The 22,020-nt window shown below is 36.4% G+C and overlaps 2 protein-coding genes across 2 annotated transcripts in view; both read left to right on the top strand.

Annotated features, from left to right (window-relative positions):
* The first annotated feature begins 27 nt into the window (after positions 1 to 27).
* LOC107723331 (neuronal calcium sensor 1-like) lies at positions 28 to 15,700 on the top strand. Its single transcript, XM_016531894.1, has 8 exons — positions 28 to 610; positions 9,907 to 9,931; positions 11,418 to 11,457; positions 11,569 to 11,647; positions 12,132 to 12,220; positions 13,809 to 13,886; positions 14,392 to 14,512; positions 15,070 to 15,700. The coding sequence occupies exons 1-7, from the start codon at positions 547 to 549 to the stop codon at positions 14,488 to 14,490; spliced, it is 474 nt and encodes a 157-aa protein (XP_016387380.1). The 5' UTR covers positions 28 to 546; the 3' UTR covers positions 14,491 to 14,512; positions 15,070 to 15,700.
* Positions 15,701 to 19,639: 3,939 nt separating this feature from the next.
* LOC107723354 (F-box/WD repeat-containing protein 2-like) overlaps positions 19,640 to 22,020 on the top strand; it is a 9,354-nt gene continuing 6,973 nt past the window's right edge. Inside the window, exon 1 of the mRNA XM_016531932.1 lies at positions 19,640 to 19,735. The gene's annotated coding sequence lies outside the window, so the exon portion shown is untranslated. The remainder of the gene's footprint in view (positions 19,736 to 22,020) is intronic.

Genomic DNA, 22,020 nt, shown 5'->3' with positions numbered 1-22,020 from the left:
ACACACACACACTCTCTCTCTCTCTCTCAGAGAGAGCCAACGAATGCGTCTGCATGTCTGAGTCAGTCAGTGCATCGATTCCTCCTCCAGTGGACCGAGCCAGACAGCATCCAATTGAAGAGTGCCTCTCCTGGGCTTGAGCGCTGCTCAGAGCCATTGATTCCACGAGGGAACCACAGACACTGGCAGGAGGACTGGAGGAGGTGGAGGAAAGGGGAGGAGGGACACCGGTTAACAGATTAAAGCCCTCTCTGTTTCTCTCTCTCTTTCATTCCCTCTGAGTGAGGAGAGACAACTCTAGGCACTGCATGCTGTAATCACATTGCTTCTGTGTAATTTGCTCCTCTCAATTACTTGTCCTTCCTCCTCTTTTTTTACACTGCTGCGGTCTGGAGGAAAGGCAGAGCACGATTTAAAAGAACTTGTGGGTCTCTTGTGCTGCCTCCTCTTTCTCCCTCTCTCCTTCTTTCTCTCGCTTTTTTTTAAATGTAAGTGGAAGGTGGGATTGGGGGGAGTGGGGATAAACCGTTGCGGCCAGCTGGAGAGATGGGCAAGTCCAACAGCAAACTAAAGCCTGAGGTAGTGGAAGAGCTGTGCAGAAAGACCTACTGTGAGTATTGCTATTTAGTTTTTTCTTCCATGTCTAGTGCCTTATTGTGCTGGTTAATTGCATGTTATATCTAATTATTTCTCTCCCTATTATTTTCCTTCTCTAAATTTAAATGGAAACAAGCCTGCTAGTATTTACTTTAAAACCATCTTTCCTAAAACCAGTATTGGTGGATTTCATAAAGTTGCAATTGGCTTAAGTATAAGCTGAATGCAACCAAGCTATTATACTGCACTATTGATTCTGTTTATTTGTGTGTGTGTGTGTGTGTGTGTGTCTTACCTGCCTGCTTATGAACGATTACGTTCATGTACCTTTGAATCGAATGTGATCATCATTTCGTCTCTGGGGTCATTGATTGTCCTCTGTCACTAATTATATAATCATTAAGCGTGTTTTGACTGGCTTGCATCTCTGTTGTGAGAAGATAAGGTGCCTACATGAACAGCTGGCAGCAACTCACACGTCGAGTCAATAAGGTGTGGGGCTAACTGCAAATTGTGTTGCAACAATCCTTCCCTGAGGTGGAGAAAGCATATTAGCATTATCATTATCACATCAACTGGCTTTGACTTGATTTAGATTGCTGAAATGAGATGAGGCTTTGGGACCTTGCTAATGCTGCATATTAACCACAGTGCGAAATAGGTGAAGCAAATTTTAGAGGGGAAGGTAGAACAGTGATCATAATTATGACATAATTAAGTCTACACGACTAGATTAGCAACAACTGTTTAAGTGACCATTGTTTTGTTTTAGTGTAAGGCCACGGTCCCACTAGACTTTGTGTTTATTTCATTTACATTTATACGTATACAAACACATGGAAATGCAGATGCAAAGAGGTTTCGTTATTTGTTGCATTCACACTGTGTGCAATATTTTTCACAATATGCAGTAATTAAGGATATTTTTATTTGCTTCATGGCTTATGTTTCTAATAAGTCACAAATAATACATTTAAAATGTGAAAATATACCATCTTCACATTTAGCCATTCAGCCTGAAACTGCCCAGTGGTTCAAAGTCCTCTTTTCAGATGAGAGCAAGTTTTGTATTTCATTTGGAAGCCAAGGTCCTAGAGTCTGGAGGAAGGGTTGGAGAAGCTCATAGCCCAAGTTGCTTGAAGTCTAGTGTTAAGTTTCCACAGTCTGTGATGATTTGGGGTGCAATGTCATCTGCTGGTGTTGGTCCACTGTGTTTTCTGAAGTCACAGTCACTGCACCCGTTTACCAAGAAATTTTAGAGCACTTCATGCTTCCTGCTGACCAGCTTTTTGAAGATGCTGATTTCATTTTTTAGCAGGATTTGGCACCTGCCCACACTGCCAAAAGCACCAAAAGTTGGTTAAATGACCATGGTGTTGGTGTACTTGACTGGCCAGCAAACTCACCAGACCTGAACCCCATAGAGAATCTATGGGGTATTGTCAAGAGGAAAATGAGAAACAAGAGACCAAAAAATGCAGATGAGCTGAAGGCCACTGTCAAAGAAACCTGGGCTTCCATACCACCTCAGCAGTGCCACAAACTGATCACCTCCATGTCACGCCGAATTGAGGCAGTAATTAAAGCAAAAGGAGCCCCTACCAAGTATTGAGTACATGTACAGTAAATGAACATACTTTCCAGAAGGCCAACAATTCACTAAAAATGTTTTTTTTATTGGTCTTATGAAGTATTCTAATTTGTTGAGATAGTGAATTGGTGGGTTTTTGTTAAATGTGAGCCAAAATCATCACAATTAAAAGAACCAAAGACTTAAACTACTTCAGTCTGTGTGCACTGAATTTATTTAATACACGAGTTTCACAATTTGAGTTGAATTACTGAAATAAATGAACTTTTCCACGACATTCTAATTTATTGAGATGCACCTGTATATACAACTTTAAACAGTGTACAGAAGTTCAAGTTTGGTAACCTCTGACCTGTGAATTCCGTATCACAAAGACATTTGACCAGTAGTGGATTTAAATGTCACAGATTGACCTCTTGGCTCAATACAAATAATACAAATTCCATCTGCATTGCAGTGTTGCAGCAAAGTGCAGTGGATATATTTATAACTTAAGGTATGTTTTATCATTTGTAACTGATCATTTATTACAACCGATTCTCTGGAGAGTGACCTCATGTTCTGCTGTCCACATTTTTTTTTATTTGCTTGGCTTATATAATTTTTTAATCATCATTTATTCACTTACATGTTGTTCCAAACCTGTATCTTTCTTCAGCTGTTTTTTTAATTGGTTACCAATATTTTGGAACAACATGAGAGTGAGTAAATGGTGACAGATCTATCCCTTTATGTTTGTGACAGTTAATAACAAACATGATCTATCAAACTGGATTCTTATTTTTCTTGTTACTATAGTGATAGCTACTTCTCTTAGCAGTTAGTACTATGGTGCTAAAGAAATGAATGACTTTCTAGGCCTACCGTTTAATGTATCAGTTCCCTGGGACATTATCAAAGATCCACCTGCTACAAGTAGGTAACTTAGTTACTATTATTATTTTTTTTTTACTAAGAGAAATTGATTGAAAGTGGTCTGAGAGAACCATTTCAACCCTCTTTCTTCTTTCTATGCTGTGAGCTAGTGTGGTCACACCAATTAGTAAAATCTGCATGAATGTTCTACACTGAAGAGTTTAATTTTATGGATGTCAACCTAATATCACATCATGGAATTCAAGAATCGGGTTTGAGTTAGATGTTTCTCTGTGGTCTTTGCCTGATTCTTCTATATTGAGCTGCTGAACAGGATGACCTAAACAAAGTCAATTCAGATTAATGAATTGATAAATTGATTGCCTGCATCCCATTTTACTTCTGCAATGTGAAATTATGTTTTTCTGTGTAAAATAGGATATTCAGTAAGGAAAAATATAGGGTGAGACTTGATTTTGGAATTGATTGGATTGTAAAAAAGTGGGTGTTAAATTCGACAGTCAGCCAGACTATTTGCTGGAATGTCATTTGGCTATTGGTTAATATTATTCAATAGCCTGCATGGCCAAAGTGATGTCAGCAGAAAAGGAAAGTTGTATCAATTTTTGAAAACTATTTTTTTTAAACTACTTTTTAACTTTAAAAAGGGGGCACAATGATTTGCTTTTATTTAATCAAATGAATGCATTTTCTGTTGAGGACCAGGATTGTGCATTAAGAAAGTAAATAGGGTCCGTTTTTATTTCATGTTCAAGTTAGCATGTAACGGAATTAAATCTTTTTTGTTTTTTCAAAGTGCTGTTATTGGTCTAATTGTGAACAGTTCATCTTTACATGTTTCTTCTTGTCCCTTTCTTACAATCGAATGCAAGCTCACATTCACTTCTTCCTCTATCCAATCAACAACCAAACAATAGAATCAAGTCCCTGTCCTATATTATTTATTTTTGTTACTTCAATTCCATTGTGATTTTAAAGGGATAGTTCACCCAAAAATGAAAATTACCCCATGGTTTACTCACCCTTAAGCCATCCTATGTGTTTATGACTTAATCAGAGTATAACTGAAAGAAGAAAGTCATATACACCTAGGATGGCTTGAGGGTGTGTAAATGGGGTAATTTTCATCTTTGGGTGAACTATCCTTTTAAGGAATTGATAAGGTTCTTTGGTCTCCAGTCATTAAAATAAATAGCATACACACATCATGTAACAAACCTTTCTTGTAGAGAGAATGCATTTCACATACACAAATATCAGTTTTTTTACATAAAGAGAATTAAGAGTGCATGAAGTATTGAAATATTTGCCTTGCGGGAACAGCTTTATGTACACACACAGAAACAAACAAGCATTCTGTAATTAGCCATTAACAGGCCTTGTATCCCCTCTTTTCTCTCTCTCCTTCTGTTCCCACATCCTTCTTCAGTTTTTCTCCTCTCCAGTCCTCTCTCGTCTTTTCTCTTTCAGCCTGGTTGCGGCTTGTCTCTTCTTGTTCTCTTTGCCTAGTGTCTACACTGTCTGTTCCACTCACCTCTCAATCTTTGTGTCATTATCACTAGTTTCACATCAGCTATGTTCATCCTCTCCCCCTTCTCTCATCCAGAAATGTAACCTTTGGTCTCTCTAGATTGATTTCCTTGTCTAATTGCAGACCGGCAGCTGTCTATTTGGCCTAACACATCCACAAGCTGTCTGTAATAATATCATAATATTTTACTCAGATTGTTTGTTTTTGTCATCAATTCACACACTCTGTTCAGTTCTAGTTTATGTTTTATGGTCACCATGACGATGAGCTATATCCACTGATCCAGTAAAGACTGCTAGTACATCTTCCACTGCTTCAATAAGAAGAAATAGGATGATACATTTTCCCGCCTTGCTAGACTGCAGATTTATAAAAAGTATTTACATCTGCTCTGCAAATGATCAACCATTGTGTTTTCATTTGACTACAGTTATTTACACCTATATGAACCATTGATTCAGAGTACTTTCCATAGATAGGGTACACGTTGTCTCGTTACTTTTTATAGCATTAAGGCCTGTTCACAACAGGAAAACTATTCGGTGCAATAAACATTTTAATTTGAATGAATGGCTGTTAATACGTCTGTGACGACCAGTGGTGTCCAAACCTGTTCCTAGAGGATTACTGACCCGTAGAGTTTAGCACCAACACTAATTAAACACACCTAAACCAGCTAATCAAGGTCTTCAGAATCACTGGCTGTGTATGAAATTGCTCCCTATACCCTAAAGCCCAAAATATACTTCGTTTTTGTATGCGTGCGCTAGCGTATGCGTACAGTCGAACGTGTAGCCTTTCAAAGTATGCTCCATTTGATGTTTTGCGTGAATGCAGGCAGTCGACACGTGCTTTTGAAAGCTTCATCCATGTCTAGTGTCTGCTCTATTTTTCCCCATAATTTATGACCGATAACAATTTTTTTTTAACTATCCCATTCCCTCTCGCTCAGAAGTGCTTGTCAATGTGGCCATCTGTTGTTGCAGTCTCTGCTATTTTGTTGTTGTTGTTCTGTCTCTTTTCTCTTCCATTTAATTTTCTATTGTAAAACAACGCCCTGGGACAGTGTTGCCACCTTGTGGAACAACTGATTACTGCAAAACAAATTCAATGCGCATGTGCGACCTGCGGGTAAAAAGTATGCACAGTTACAAAAATCGGGGTGTGTGCATACTATTCTGATGACAAAATTTGCGTCACACGAGCTGTACACTGTCTCTCACATATGCATAAAAAGTGAAGTATCCTTTGGGCTTTAAATAGGGCACTATTTGAGGGGACAGCCATTTGAAGTGGTGGACGTTATCAAGTGCACTCATTCTATCCCATAACACACTTCAATAACGTGTGTACAACTGATGTACTCTCAATGCCTAGTGAATACCCATAATGCACTGTGAGGGTCATGCCGAATGAATTCACACGTCTTGCCAGAAGATGGCATCTGCAGCTGAATCATTCATCCATTTTCCAAACTGCTTGTCCAATGTGGTTACTGCGAAATATCATACAGGTATTAATTTCTTTTTAATTGATTATTAAATAGTTTAATTTAGGTTTATACGTGCTAGTTTCCATGAAAGAGCTCAAGATAAGTTCCAAATGATTATGTGTGTTCTGATTGCTTTTCCGTCGCACTGCATAGAAAATTGGACACATGCATATAGATATGTGTTCAAGAGAAGGCATCTGGCACTCCGGAAAGAGATAGACAGGATAACTCACCGGTGATGATGGCAACCAGGTCTGTCAGCTGGTCTGAAGTCTCCAGTATAGAAGTCTGAAGTCTCCCCTTCCCTGCCTTCACATCGAGTTTATGTCCACAAATAGGCTTAATCAAATATCACAGTGGGTGGCCCAGGGTAGAGGCACTACAGCAGGCGTGATGTGGAGGGAGATTTACCGAGAGTCTGCTTCACAGAATGTGGCCCACACAGGCAACCTGGCAGGGGATGTCCTCTGATTCACGTAATCAGCAATGCACTGCAGTTAGCTGTCGATTTATGAGGTGTTTCTATTGATAAATTGACTACTGTTCAGTGCATATTGCTCAATTTAGTCACAAACACTGGGATTATATGATGCAAGCCTAATGGCGCTGAGATCTCTGATGCAACCTCTTATTCCTTGTGTACTCTTTTGTTAGGAGGCTAGTTTGTAATTCTTAATGGTGAATTGAGGAGAGCACTGCAGCCATTCGTTTTATGTTCCAGGTGTTTTAAAGGCATTGTGTTTGTAATCCTTCGCAGCATGGGATTTTGTAAATTGGCCTGTTTTACTACTGCCTGCTGCTGTTTGGGTCCCCTTGTGGGCTTGTAGCAGTTTGAAAGCTGTAGCAAAAGTTGTCCGATTTTGTTTGTTTGTTGTTTTTATGGGTGACTGCAGGTGAAACTGTCATCTTCAGAGAACTTCCAATACACAGGAAAGTGGAAAAATGCCCATGCCCAGAAGCTGTCCAATTACTGTATTACTGAATTTTTGTCGTTGTCTTACATTCGTGCATTTTCATAGGAGTGGGAAAACTTTCATTAGTCATTAATTTACCTAATTCTCACCTCCTGGTAAGATCAAATATCCCTTATGAATCTGCTATGTGTCAGATGTAAGAAGCAAGGAAATTTAAAGTAGAAATTGGTGAAGTTTTCTCGGGACAGACCAGCAATGAGCTTCAATGTTGCAGTGAGATTCTAGGGGGTTTCTAGGTATAATGGCCGATGTGGCTAGATGCAGCTGTGTCACTTCAGACTTAATGGGTTGGAGATCCTGAATCTCTTTTTTAATTATTATAAACATTTTTCTTCTACAACAAAAAGCAACATTTACTAAATGGGAAATGGGAGCAAGTCAACAAATAAAAACAAGAAACAAACAAAATAAATGCCTGTGAACTGATTGAATCCAGATTCAGACAAATTTTTAAAATAAGTCTCTTACGCTGAATAGGGCTGCATTTATTTAATGAGAAATACAGTAAAAACGTAATATTGCAAAATTTGATTACAAAAAGATGCATGTGTCGCTTGTAGTTTGATTTAAATTGTAAACTATCAGATTTGAATTCAGTTTTAATCAGGTTGACTCAGAATTTTCAGATTCGAGTCCTTTCAAAACCTGAGCTAGAAATAAAATTAATGATTAATTCCCTTATAGAATTAACGACTTACAAATGAGTTAATTTCATTACACGCTTTACCATAAGGGTCCAGGTAGTTAGCAGAATGATACAGTTAATGTTCGGGAATTAGGATTGACAGTATTTGGGCATGTATATGGATTTGTTTATGGTTCATTTTAAGATATATGCACAAAAACACCTTTGTGTCAGCACCTTACATGCTAGTGCGTCTTCCAATCATTCGAGATATAAATCAGACATATAAAACTGGCACCCAAGGCAGTGGATTGTTCATTATTTTTAGCCCGTCTCTGTCTTTTGCTCTTGCCTTGCTCTTTTGCTGGTCTTAATTTGCTGCCACGGCCCACGATAGCTGACAGTGAGGGAGTGGTTTTGTAGAATGAGTATAAGTATCCTGCAGCGTGATGGACAGATTAGATGAGATGTTTAGTGGTTTCTTGTGGGCTAGGTTTTTATGGTTTGTAAGGAGCATCTTATCTTGAGTATCTTATTTATTCCGTTTTAAAGGAGGTTTCTCTTCTAGTGTTTTTTTCCCCTCTTTTGTTCTTTGTTGTAGCAGATGGAGAAGGATGTAGTAGCTGGAGTCATGTTGAGTCATATGCACACCTGTGTTACCATGTGCCCTCTGCCCTCTCTTCTCCCTCACCAGACATCTTTTTGCTATACCACTGGATTTCTGTTACCCTTTAGTTATGTAAATATTTTAATCCTTTATACCTTTATTGTAATATTTGACTCCTTATTCAGCTAGTGCTCTCTCTGCTTGTCAATGTCTGTATCATATCCCTGTTTCAACAATTTTCTTTCTCCTCATCCATAATCAAGGAAATTTTTAGTATCTTCATACAATTTATCTTCTTTCACCATTTATTTTTTTCTCCGTTCTACCTTTCGTTCTACATGGATGCATATCACTGACCTTGGTAATGACTACATTCCTATCCCAGACAAAGTGCTTTCTGTGTGTGTGTGTACGTGTGCAAACACAACTGCAAACAGTACTCAAGAGTATTAAAATGTAAACACTGAACGAACACAAACCGCAATGACCGTCTGAGCCAATGGCATATTGAGAATATCAGGTCAAAAAAATGCTAAAGTGTTGCATCTGCACAATTCTTCAATATAGCATCTCACTGGGGCCTCTCAAGACATGCTGTTCAAAGATTTAAACATAAGAACTATGCACTTATGATGCAAGTTTCTTTGGATACAGCAAGATCTAATCATAAAACGCCAAACACATCCGTCTAGCACATATGTACAAAATAACCTCTAAATTCACTTGATAAAAGTGCTGAATGAATACATATAATGTATAACTGTATTTTCATTTACAGGTCCTTCCACTGTAGCACTGGATCTAAAAGTGTGTGTCTGCTCATGCGTATATAAGAGGAATAAATCTTTGTGGAAAAAGCTCTCTCTGCAATGGCTCAGAGGCTGTCAAATGTAGTGACAGTGTAGTGACAGGCCTGATGTTAGCTGTGTTGACAAGGCAGTCTGCCTCTAAGCAGTGAGAGACAGCAACAGCAGATTTCCTGTCAGGTTTCCACGTTTCCCTGTCTCCATTCAGCTTCTCAGCAGCAATATGATGTTGGTTATCTACTGGAATTACAATGCCAATAATTCACTAATTCCCCGATCTGTCTGTCTGTCTGCCTGTCTTTCCATCTTAAAAAATACTTTTATTCAGCAAGGAGGCATCAAATAGAGCACAAGTGAGCGTAAAGACTTACATTGTTACAATCTATTAAAAAACCCTGCTGATTTATATATAAATGAGGTGTTGTATGTATGTGTATAACCTCAAGATTTTTTCAAACCTTCAAATAACACAATGCTAAACCATCAGCCAAAGTTTTACTTTACAAACATTCGTTTTTTTTTATTTTTTAAATTGCACTCATTTTAGTTATATACATTTTTTACAATATAAATCACGTTTTATTTCTACTTCCTTAAACTGAAATTCAAATGGTGCTTAAGCATTCTGTTCACTACCTCAGGTCAGAAATTGATTTGGAACTTTATTCTCAGTCACTACATTGGTCCACCAGTTAGACCAGCACCAAACCCGCATTACCCAGCACAAAGCAGCCTTACATGTAAAGTTCTCATTGTAGATGGATCTAACTGTCTTCTGTACTATGTCTTGTCTTGTTCTGTCTGCAGTTACAGAGAAGGAAGTTCAGCAGTGGTAAGTGTGCTCTTTATGTCCTCTCTCTCTCTCTTACCTTTCCTCATCATGACTTTACCTGAGAGATAAACTGTAATCGATCGAATCTGTACAATAATGTTATTACCCAAATGTTTAAATGATGTAACTTTCCATCCTTCTCCATTCCCACTTATCCTAATGAACAGTATTGTATTCTTGGCCATATACTGAGAGTGTGGTTCATGGGTAGGAAATGCTGCAGAAAGCATCTGCTTTAGTATATGAGTATGAATTCATGTGGTTGTGGTTTCATTGTAAAAAAAATTAAATGCGTGGTTGTGGTTTCATTTTTGTAGCCATCAAGTAAATAAGAATAAAATAAGATATTTATACTTTAAAAACGATTTAAAGTTGTTGTTAAAAGTGTGAATTATTAATTCATTAATTTATTTCGTAAATCTCATTATGTTTTGGCTTCACACCACATGACATTTTAAAACCTGAAGTAGGCCTAGTTTTGCCATTTCGTTTAAAGCAGCACAATGTAACTTTTGGCGCTCTAGCGGTTAATAAACAGAACTGCACACATCCCACGGAAGAACATTCCAACCGGAGCTACTTCTCTAAGTTTATGTCTATGGCGATTCACGCAGGTATGTGTTACTCCGCAGCGGTGACGACCCGACCAGGCTACAATAGTCCAAATATAAGTACTTATTATAAGTGTACCGTAGTGATTCGGAATAAGACAAAAACGCGGTTTGGAAGATGAATTCATGATGTACTCGCTCATTATATACATTTTGCAAATTTTGAACACAGAAAAAGTTACATAGTGCTGCTTTAAAGGTCAACTTATCTGATATTTTAAAATACTTTTTAATTATATTCATTTTCAGTGCATTTTTTGAAAAATATTAAAAGATAGGGCACAAAAAAAAGGCACACGTAATTGACCCATGGAAAACTTTCTGACAGCAAACACCTCTCTTCTTTACCACACTGACTGACTCATCTTGGGAATGTCTGCCACCAAGGGAGGGGATGATGTTTTACTAAAGTACCACATCATTGTAGATATTCAGTGCTTCTTCAGAGCACAGATTTTGGCTGTGTTGAATCATCGTGCCTCTCTCTTTGTCTCTCATTTTTTCTCTCCCTCCTCTGTTCTCGATAAATTCTTAACTTCACATTCTATGCCCCTCCTTTTTTTTTTTTTTTTTGGTAGAACAAGTTGCTGTCTAAGTCTGAGCAAAATGGTGATGCATTTAGAAGCTTTATAGAGAATATGACATGTGTGTGTGAGTCAGACATTGCCGGTCTGATGCCCCTGTAGACTATTCTCAGATGTTTCTAGATTCTCAGTGGGACTGTCTGCTACAGTCACATCTTTAGACACACTTCCAAATCACTGTCAAAATGACATTTTCAATATGTTAAACCTTCTGTGAGGTGGTATTGAACACAGGTAAGATAACATCTTTCCCTGCTGCTGTCTGCAGTTTTTTGCTGTGTCACTCTGCAGTTGTTTGCCCTCTTTGGTGTCTCTTTCATCTCAGTTTGATGTGAGGCTGTAACAAAGCAGTATAAAATCAACCCTTTTTGTCACTCCTTTAGATTCCTTTTTACGCTTTACCCATCAGTTCTCATGCTGTCTTTCTGTTGTGTATCCGCAGGATGGACGCATTGAGTTCTCAGAGTTTATTCAAGCTCTGTCTGTCACATCCAGAGGGACACTGGATGAAAAACTCAGATGTAAGACCAGAATTCCTTTATATATCTCATAATATTAGCAGTACATCAAAAGTTTCTTGTTTGTGCAGCAGAGATGTGTTCATTTATCTGTCTCAGGAAGTGACATTTCAGAGTCTTATAGTAAAACAGATCTTTAACAGCATTTTACTGTAAAATTACATGAAATGTCGGGTTAGATATTTTACAGTTGTCCTCTGTATATAGTACGGGAACTTACTGTTAACCTATTAACAGTTTTTTTCCGTAGCGTTTTTACAAAATTTTACAGTTAAAATTACACTTATTTTTTACAGTGCACACTGAATGTGCTACTAAATGATCTGAACAAGTCTGCCAAGTTTTCATTTTAATTTATCATCATGACTAATGAAAAGATGAGCAGCATGTCAAAATAAACAGTAGAATAGTCTATATCCTCAGCTCATTTGAAGATACTGCAGAGAGAGACATTTCTTAATGTGCTTGCTTGTTATTGCTGTCACAGGGGCCTTTAAACTTTACGATCTTGATAATGATGGCTTCATAACCCGAGATGAGATGCTGAACATTGTGGACGCCATCTACCAGATGGTGGTGAGTCATTTGCTTCTCACTGAACCATAACTTTCTATTTCTATTGAGTTAATGAAAGAGCTTTCTTGGAAGGCCAACATGGTGTTTATTGTAAGCCTAAACTCTAAAAATTTATTATGAAGGTCTGTCAAATTGATAAAGAGACTGCAGTGAATATCTTTACAAACACTGGCTTCCAGGAAGCTTAATAGCATTGGGTGCCTTTTTTATTACACAAGATGTTTTCTTGCTGCTCTGATCATATACAAGTGGCAAAGAGGCCCCATTCACCTGTGTGGTGAAAGTTATGAAAGTTACCCATTAATTCTATGAGAACAACAACAAGACATTTTCAGTAGATTTAGCTTTTTGTGAAAGTAAAAACATATTTTTTGTGCACCTCCATTTTCTGTCATCCAAATACATGTATATATGTGACCAGTCTTAAGTCGCTGGGGTATATTTGTAGCAATAGCCAAAAATACATTGTATGGGTCAAAATGTTCGATTCAGATTATGTATAAATCTCAATTTCGAAAAATTGACACTTAAGACTGGGTTTGTGGTCCAGGGTCATATACTAGTATATAAAATAAGAAACACATGAGGAATCTTACATATTGAACATCTTACATATTGTGCATCTCTGCAGCAGAATATTTTAAATATGTTAAGAGTATGGGGAAAAGGGTAACTTTACTGTGAGGTTTTTCACAAGAACTAATAATAAAAATACATGTAAAGCGTTAATCTTGCAAATTTTTTAGTGACACTAAAATTGTTGTGTTAGATAACTTTAGTTACTGTTTAACTGAACTAACTTGAATTAATGCTAAGCAGTAGTATTTTCAAAAATTAACTTTAAATAAATAAAAAATGATTGTTCATTGTTATTCATGATACCAAGTACATTATATATTAAATGTTAATCACAGTTCTTTCATGATTTAAGAGGAGGGGCAAATAATTTTTCACGTAGGGCCAGGTAGGTTTGGACAGCTTTTTTCCCTTAATAAATGAAATTATCATTTAAAAACTGCATTTTGTATTTACTTGCATTATCTTTGCGTAATATTAAAATTGGTTTGATGATCTGAATCTTTTAAGTGTGACAAATATGCAAAAAATAAAAAAAACAGGAAGGGGGCAAAAACCTTTTCACGGCACTGTAGAAACTTACTGTAAAGTTCCATTTACATACAGCAGAACACTTATTACTATTGTGTTTTGCTCTTGGATGCTATTGAATGAACATAATTCACCATATTTTCTATATTCACCGTATCGCTTACAGTGATCAATATTTTTCCCTTAAGTTCAACTTGATACACGCAGTCAGCTGAATTGCTTGTATTCATTGCAGTCTTTTGTTTGTTTCTTTGTTTTTTTTTTTCTTTTTGCTCAATTGGCTGTTACAAAAACGTGTTTGGTTTTATCTGAAGTGCAAAAATATAAAAATAACAACATTTATCTTTATTTTCCACACAGAAATGAAATTTCTGACATCCAGGATTTGTTTTACCCCATGATTGGTTGTTTCTTATCCTGCTATCAAAAGCCGGGAGTATAGGTATGTCCTAATAATTTATGCCTGATTTATATCTTGCAGGGGAACACAGTGGAGTTACCTGAGGAGGAAAACACACCAGAGAAGCGAGTCGACCGCATCTTTGCTATGATGGATAAGGTGAATTCTGTGTATTTATTTGCTGTGTACTTATTGTCTTCTGCTTCTTCATTGTTCTCATACACATTACTTGCAGAAATAGTTGACTGTATAAAATAAATATGGAAAATGTACTGCATTTATAGTGAATTGCAATTACTCTTTGAGAATTTTTAGTCATCAACAACAATTCAATCCCATGACTTCCTACGACTGAATATTCATAGCTGTAGGTTCAATACCAATGGCTTATTTCTGCTGTGATTGAAACACAGAAGGCACGCCACATGAAAGACACAAAACAGAAGCTCTATTGCACTGCATCTATAGAGTACCTCGAAAAGCTTTGATAAAAGAGCCTTTGAAAGCACTGAGCTCTAAAGAGAAAGAAGAGATTTGAATGCATCATTAAAAACTGTCTTTCTACTTGATTCCTGTATATCTTCCACCACAAACTGTATGCACTTAATACGATTATGTGTGAAAACAGTGACATGACTTATGACTGTCTTCCTTTTGTCAACAGAATGCAGATGGGATGTTGACTCTGCAGGAGTTTCAGGAGGGCTCCAAGGCAGACCCCTCAATTGTTCAGGCACTCTCCCTTTATGACGGCCTGGTGTAAGCCCATCTCAAAGTGGCATTCAGTGAGTCCCATTTCCCATTTTCCCAAATGCTGATAACAGCAATGTTCTAGCCTGCTGACTACAGTGAATATTCTAAATGCACACATCAGTGTTATTTCAGTATTATTTATATACTGTTATTTATTATTTTGGGTTAGCTTTTATTTTTATCTTTTCAGTTTTAATTTTAGTTTAGGTTTTGTGTTTTTGTATTTTTTTTATATTTCTATATAGCTATGATTAATTTTTGTTTCAGTTTTAGTAATTTTAGTACTTCAACCTAATCTTATTTATTTCAGTTAGTTGCTAATGCAGCATTTTAAAATTTTTTCAGTTGAAGTTTTTCATCTAATACTAATATTTTATTTTATTTTAGCTTTATTTCAAGTACCTAAAAGAATTGTTAATAGTTTTAGTTTTAGCTAAACAGAACAACACTCGGACACATCTTTACAATTATTTACAATACTTTTAACATTAGTCCTTGACAGCTGATGGTAATTACCACAATTCATTATTCATTCACCCAGTCAGTTTAAATTTAAAGTTTCTGTTTTTCATTCCTATCTATACACTAGGTAATCAATACAGCCCATTTATGTCATCCTGCTGGCACTGTGAGAGGAAAGCTGACTTGTCACCCATCTCTTGGACCTGCCAACATCAAGGTTCATTGTGGGTGCTGCTCTCAAGAGGGGATCAGCTGTCAATCACTCATCTCCACTGTCACTGGAAAACCAAAATCCGCTCAAGACAACGTAAATCCTTGCAGAACTCATTTGGGATGAGTGTAAAGAAGAAGAGACACTCATATAGACAGTGACTTTGAGGGCATCCACATCAGTGTTATTAAATGTATAACTCAAATATTCTAAACACCAATGAATGAGTTCCTTATAGCTGTGGGCATTGTCATAGGATGGACCTAGCTGGATTTTGGTCTATCCATCATTACATGATGAACGAAGATGCAGTTGCACCGTTCCACAGAGCTTCAGCAAGCACTGGCATTGAACAACATGCATTTAGTTGTATTTATTTATATAACCTTTCTATGTAAATTAGCAATCTTCAACAATAAACAAAAACCTATAAATCTCCTTATAAATCTCATGCTTATTCTTGAGACTTGACAGTTAACGTCTGACAGCCATGATGTATTATACTTAGACTGTAACTACTCACATGCCACTGCTTTGCTTGACCCGTAGGCAGTCTCACAGTACACCTTGTGATGAAGAATGCAAATATTCTGCAGTATTGCATATTACTGTCATGACGATGTGGGCGTATATGTGATGCAGTCAACAGTCTCAGACAGCTATTGTGTTGCACCTCTGACTTGTTTGAAAGAATGAGATTCATTTTGTACCAATAGCATATACCGCATTCATCAGCACTGCAGATGCCCACAGTGTTTGAAGTTCTGCACAATGTTGGTGTATTTAGATTACTGATAATGTTAAAATTGCGCTGCTTTGAAATCAGCCCCTTTTTTTAAGCCCAACATACAATGTATATCTGCTCTCCACTTGCAAATGCACTGCTAAGTTTGTCTTAATGTCACAGAGACACTGCAGTAGATGAAATATTGTGGTTATGGGGTAATGTTAATTAAATGTTAATGGAGTCTCTTTAAATAAACATGTTTTTTATGAAAAAAATGTCTTGGGGTCTGTTTAGGCATAGCTCTAAAAGAAGCAGTTTCACCTGAATATTGCATGTTCTAGCTAATAATCACCACCTTTTGCTCTAAAAGAACAGATAATATCTTATTTGTATGTAGAAACAGAATCAACACTGGTATTATCAAACCAAAGAAAATACATTTTCGGTTGGAAACAACATATTTTAAGAGCTAATTTTGCAGTCAGTCAAATTTCTGTATTATTATTCAGTAAGGGCTCATGAATATATCGTGCCTGATGGCTTCAAACATGTATCTCCACACTCCACCCTTCAATAGAAATGGTGTAATGGACGTGCAGTGTGAAAAGATTCCAGGCTAAAAGGACCAAAAATGGAGATGGAAAGGTTCAAGCTGGCAGACAGAACCTCACTGCTTGCATAACACAATGGAACACTTGGCATTGTTCAATAATCAGTTAAACCAACCAGATTCTACTCATGGAAAATATTAGTCTCATGAATAATAATGTAAGCTGTACAGACAATGAAAGGCACCAGAAAAGAGAAAATGAATTATGCCTTTTCACATTTATCTGACTGCTTCTATACTGTTATACGTGGCATATGTATTAAATCTGTAGTGTTTGAGATCTGTAGTGATCAAGATCTCATCTCAAAGTGATATTAAATACATGCTGTGGATATTACTAAACATCTTATCATGACTTAGTGCAAACACTAGTTCCTCCTACCCATATGAGAACTACGCTGACTGATTATACCAGATTTCTGGGTGTTTCTGCAACTATGGGCACTTTTAAGTCCCAGCAGTGAAATTTTAGATTTATGTTCAAATTTGTCATATGATGCTTTTTAAATATATTCACGGTGTCATTACACACCTTGACAAAAAATATAATTAATGATTAATGTGATTTAATATAAAATTATGAAGCATGTATAGGTCCAAACACCATTTTTGTTCATGTCCCACAACTCTGGTCACAATGTTGAGATATGTAAAATAAGCTAATTGAATTATAATTTGACATTATTTCAAATGGAATTGTTTAATATACATATTAATTTATAAACAGAACAACACTCGGACACATCTTTACAATTATTTACAATACTTTTAACATTAGTCCTTGACAGCTGATGGTAATTACCACAATTCATTATTCATTCACCCAGTCAGTTTAAATTTAAAGTTTCTGTTTTTCATTCCTATCTATACACTAGGTAATCAATACAGCCCATTTATGTCATCCTGCTGGCACTGTGAGAGGAAAGCTGACTTGTCACCCATCTCTTGGACCTGCCAACATCAAGGTTCATTGTGGGTGCTGCTCTCAAGAGGGGATCAGCTGTCAATCACTCATCTCCACTGTCACTGGAAAACCAAAATCCGCTCAAGACAACGTAAATCCTTGCAGAACTCATTTGGGATGAGTGTAAAGAAGAAGAGACACTCATATAGACAGTGACTTTGAGGGCATCCACATCAGTGTTATTAAATGTATAACTCAAATATTCTAAACACCAATGAATGAGTTCCTTATAGCTGTGGGCATTGTCATAGGATGGACCTAGCTGGATTTTGGTCTATCCATCATTACATGATGAACGAAGATGCAGTTGCACCGTTCCACAGAGCTTCAGCAAGCACTGGCATTGAACAACATGCATTTAGTTGTATTTATTTATATAACCTTTCTATGTAAATTAGCAATCTTCAACAATAAACAAAAACCTATAAATCTCCTTATAAATCTCATGCTTATTCTTGAGACTTGACAGTTAACGTCTGACAGCCATGATGTATTATACTTATACTGTAACTACTCACATGCCACTGCTTTGCTTGACCCGTAGGCAGTCTCACAGTACACCTTGTGATGAAGAATGCAAATATTCTGCAGTATTGCATATTACTGTCATGACGATGTGGGCGTATATGTGATGCAGTCAACAGTCTCAGACAGCTATTGTGTTGCACCTCTGACTTGTTTGAAAGAATGAGATTCATTTTGTACCAATAGCATATACCGCATTCATCAGCACTGCAGATGCCCACAGTGTTTGAAGTTCTGCACAATGTTGGTGTATTTAGATTACTGATAATGTTAAAATTGCGCTGCTTTGAAATCAGCCCCTTTTTTTAAGCCCAACATACAATGTATATCTGCTCTCCACTTGCAAATGCACTGCTAAGTTTGTCTTAATGTCACAGAGACACTGCAGTAGATGAAATATTGTGGTTATGGGGTAATGTTAATTAAATGTTAATGGAGTCTCTTTAAATAAACATGTTTTTTATGAAAAAAATGTCTTGGGGTCTGTTTAGGCATAGCTCTAAAAGAAGCAGTTTCACCTGAATATTGCATGTTCTAGCTAATAATCACCACCTTTTGCTCTAAAAGAACAGATAATATCTTATTTGTATGTAGAAACAGAATCAACACTGGTATTATCAAACCAAAGAAAATACATTTTCGGTTGGAAACAACATATTTTAAGAGCTAATTTTGCAGTCAGTCAAATTTCTGTATTATTATTCAGTAAGGGCTCATGAATATATCGTGCCTGATGGCTTCAAACATGTATCTCCACACTCCACCCTTCAATAGAAATGGTGTAATGGACGTGCAGTGTGAAAAGATTCCAGGCTAAAAGGACCAAAAATGGAGATGGAAAGGTTCAAGCTGGCAGACAGAACCTCACTGCACAATGGAAACAATGGAACACTTGGCATTGTTCAATAATCAGTTAAACCAACCAGATTCTACTCATGGATCTCATGAATCTCATGAATAATAATGTAAGCTGTACAGACAATGAAAGGCACCAGAAAAGAGAAAATGAATTATGCCTTTTCACATTTATCTGACTGCTTCTATACTGTTATACGTGGCATATGTATTAAATCTGTAGTGTTTGAGATCTGTAGTGATCAAGATCTCATCTCAAAGTGATATTAAATACATGCTGTGGATATTACTAAACATCTTATCATGACTTAGTGCAAACACTAGTTCCTCCTACCCACGCTGACTGAGCTGACTGATTATACCAGATTTCTGGGTGTTTCTGCAACTATGGGCACTTTTAAGTCCCATTTTAGATTTTTTAGATTTATGTTCAAATTTGTCATATGATGCTTTTTAAATATATTCACAGTGTCATTACACACCTTGACAAAAAATATAATTAATGATTAATGTGATTTAATATAAAATTATGAAGCATTTATAGGTCCAAACACCATTTTTGTTCATGTCCCACAACTCTGGTCACAATGTTGAGATATGTAAAATAAGCTAATTGAATTATAATTTGACATTATTTCAAATGGAATTGTTTAATATACATATTAATTTACAGCAACTTAAATTGTTTTGTATTATTTACTGATCATTTTAATTATTTTTTCAAATGTGCCTGTCCCACACTTTTGAGTCCTTACCGCAACAATGAAACAAGGCTTTTATTATGACATTTTATCAAAGACAAACAAGTCTAGTTTCTATGGAAACAGAAATTAGCACGTGAGCACATTGCTGACAGATTGGGTCACCTCACTACCTCACTCACAGATCCCAAAAATATAAGGTAAATATCATCTTTTCTGTGTCAGTATTTATCGCGTGTCCTTACCATACAGCTTAGTAATTCTGTACTTTGAACTACATTTTAAAAATAAATGTATATTACTGTTTAATTCATGTATATTAAAATGCTAAGAATCTAAACTAATGTAGTAGTCCTTGCTAGCTGCCAATTAGCTGCAATATTAGCAAAAATGTCATTTCCGCAACATGTCTTTACCGCAGCACATTTAGGTGTTGCGGTAGAAACAAGTTCAAGGTTTACTGTATATTAAATTACAAATATTCAGTCTGTTGTAAATTATATTTAAACATGACATTTTGCAACCCTAGATGAGACCAAATTCATCAACAATAAGATCAAAGAATGCAGAGGAAATGAGAAAAGACCCAGAGAGGTATGCAGAGTATCTGGAGAAGGAAAAAAGAACGTTACAAAAAGAGAAAGGAAAATGGGCAGATAAAGAGTGTCTCCCAGCTGACAAAAAGAGAAAAATCTGAAAAGGTGGCAGTGGAGGTTAAATAAAAGAAACAAGAGGGCAAAACACAAAGTACTGCATGCCTCAAATCAGTTTGTTGCAACAGACACACCACCACTATCCCCATCTGATGATGACTTACATGCTACTCCACTAGAACCCTCACCTAATGTGACAGCTCTTAAAAAGTAAAAAAAGAGTCAATCAAAGATGTACCACGAACTCAGAGATGCAAAGTACAAGCTGAAGAAGGCAGTGGCCTCAGTTGAAAAATACAGGAAGCATTGTTTCAGGCTTTCAAAGAAACCGTGCCCAACACTCACCTGGAACCAAAGCTGGTAATGACAGTTTGAGTGCTTTACTGCAAAACTACTACTATCTTTTACACATGCAATACCTTCTGTTTCTTTTACTGTTGTTCTCTACAGTAGCCTGTTTTTGATTTCATGGCACTGTGTCCTTTACGACACAAGATGTCATTACCGCAGCTCTGCTTTATTTTCATTTATTTATTTATTTTCATTTTTTTTTTTGCAAAAAAATTATATTAACGCTTAAGTTGAGATGATTTACACATTGAAATAGCAACATCTGTCATAAAAAGCTAAATATGTTATCTTTAGTGTGTATGGAAACAATTGACATCTTAGGTTAGTGTCTACATTTTACATGGCATAGAGAAAACCATGAAATCCCCTGTTTTGTATATTATTTTTTAATACAAGTTTATTTACAAAACTGCACAAAATCAAAAAAAACTATTAAAATATATTACATTTTTATAGAAATTAAAAAAGAAAAATGTATATAATGAACGTTATTGTAACGTTGTGGTAAGGACATTTTGTAAGAAAAAAAAACATAAAAAATAAACATATTCCAGATTAAAATCTTAATGACTTCATGCAATTTTGTTGACCTTTTTATATGTATTACAGACTCTTGATTGTTAAAATTAAAATTCACAGGGGTTGATTTAAATTTTTTCTTTATTTTTTTTAATTTTGGAGAGTCCAAAGTGCCCCTAGTTGCAGAAACACCCATCTACACTTTCTTGCTATCTGTGCTCAGCCACCTCACCTGACAGCCCATCAATTTTAATGGGCTGCTTGGGCTCAGATACCCTCAGCCGTTGGAATGTAGGGTCACCTCGCTTCTGTCATGTCATGCCTCGGTGGACATGTTGTTAACAGCAGGTGGTAGGTATCAGTATGGCAGGGTGAGACTGTTTCGTGTTTACATGCAGCAGAGACACTATCTCTGTTCAACAGATGCACAGTCATTCTGAATACTTACACTCCTCCATGAACCTTGTTTTTCTAAACATATATCTAAAATATCTTATCTGCTTTCAGGCTATGATCCAAACAAATCTGGCCTCACTGATATTCTTGGGTTAGAACTTTTGAGGATGCTACCATATGTACCACGGGGTTTAATGTCTTAATTTATTTTCATAATTTATTAATATTGCTTTTAGGGCTGCCACTAACGACTATTTTTATTTCGATTAATCTATCGACTAATTTATCGATTAATCGGTTAATCTAAACGATTAATTTCCCGCAAAAAATTTTGTCAATTTTAAAGAACATTTTATTAAACTTGCAACTTTGCCATTCAGTAGTGTACCATAAAAAAGTATAAATGTAAACAAGCCATTGACGAAATGTAAAACTAAAAGAGTAAAAATGTAAACAAACCTAATAAAAATGAAATAAAAAGAAAATAATTACAAAAGTCTGAGAAAGTCAGCATGTTCTTAATGTCAATATATCCACATGTTCTGGGCTTCTGTTCATTACAGCTG

Source organism: Sinocyclocheilus rhinocerous, unplaced genomic scaffold (genome assembly GCF_001515625.1).
Source record: "Sinocyclocheilus rhinocerous isolate Xijiao unplaced genomic scaffold, SAMN03320098_v1.1 scaffold1476, whole genome shotgun sequence".
Taxonomy (NCBI): Eukaryota; Metazoa; Chordata; class Actinopteri; order Cypriniformes; family Cyprinidae; genus Sinocyclocheilus; species Sinocyclocheilus rhinocerous.
Note: the sequence above shows the minus strand (reverse complement) of the source record. Positions and strands in the feature narration are given on the sequence as shown.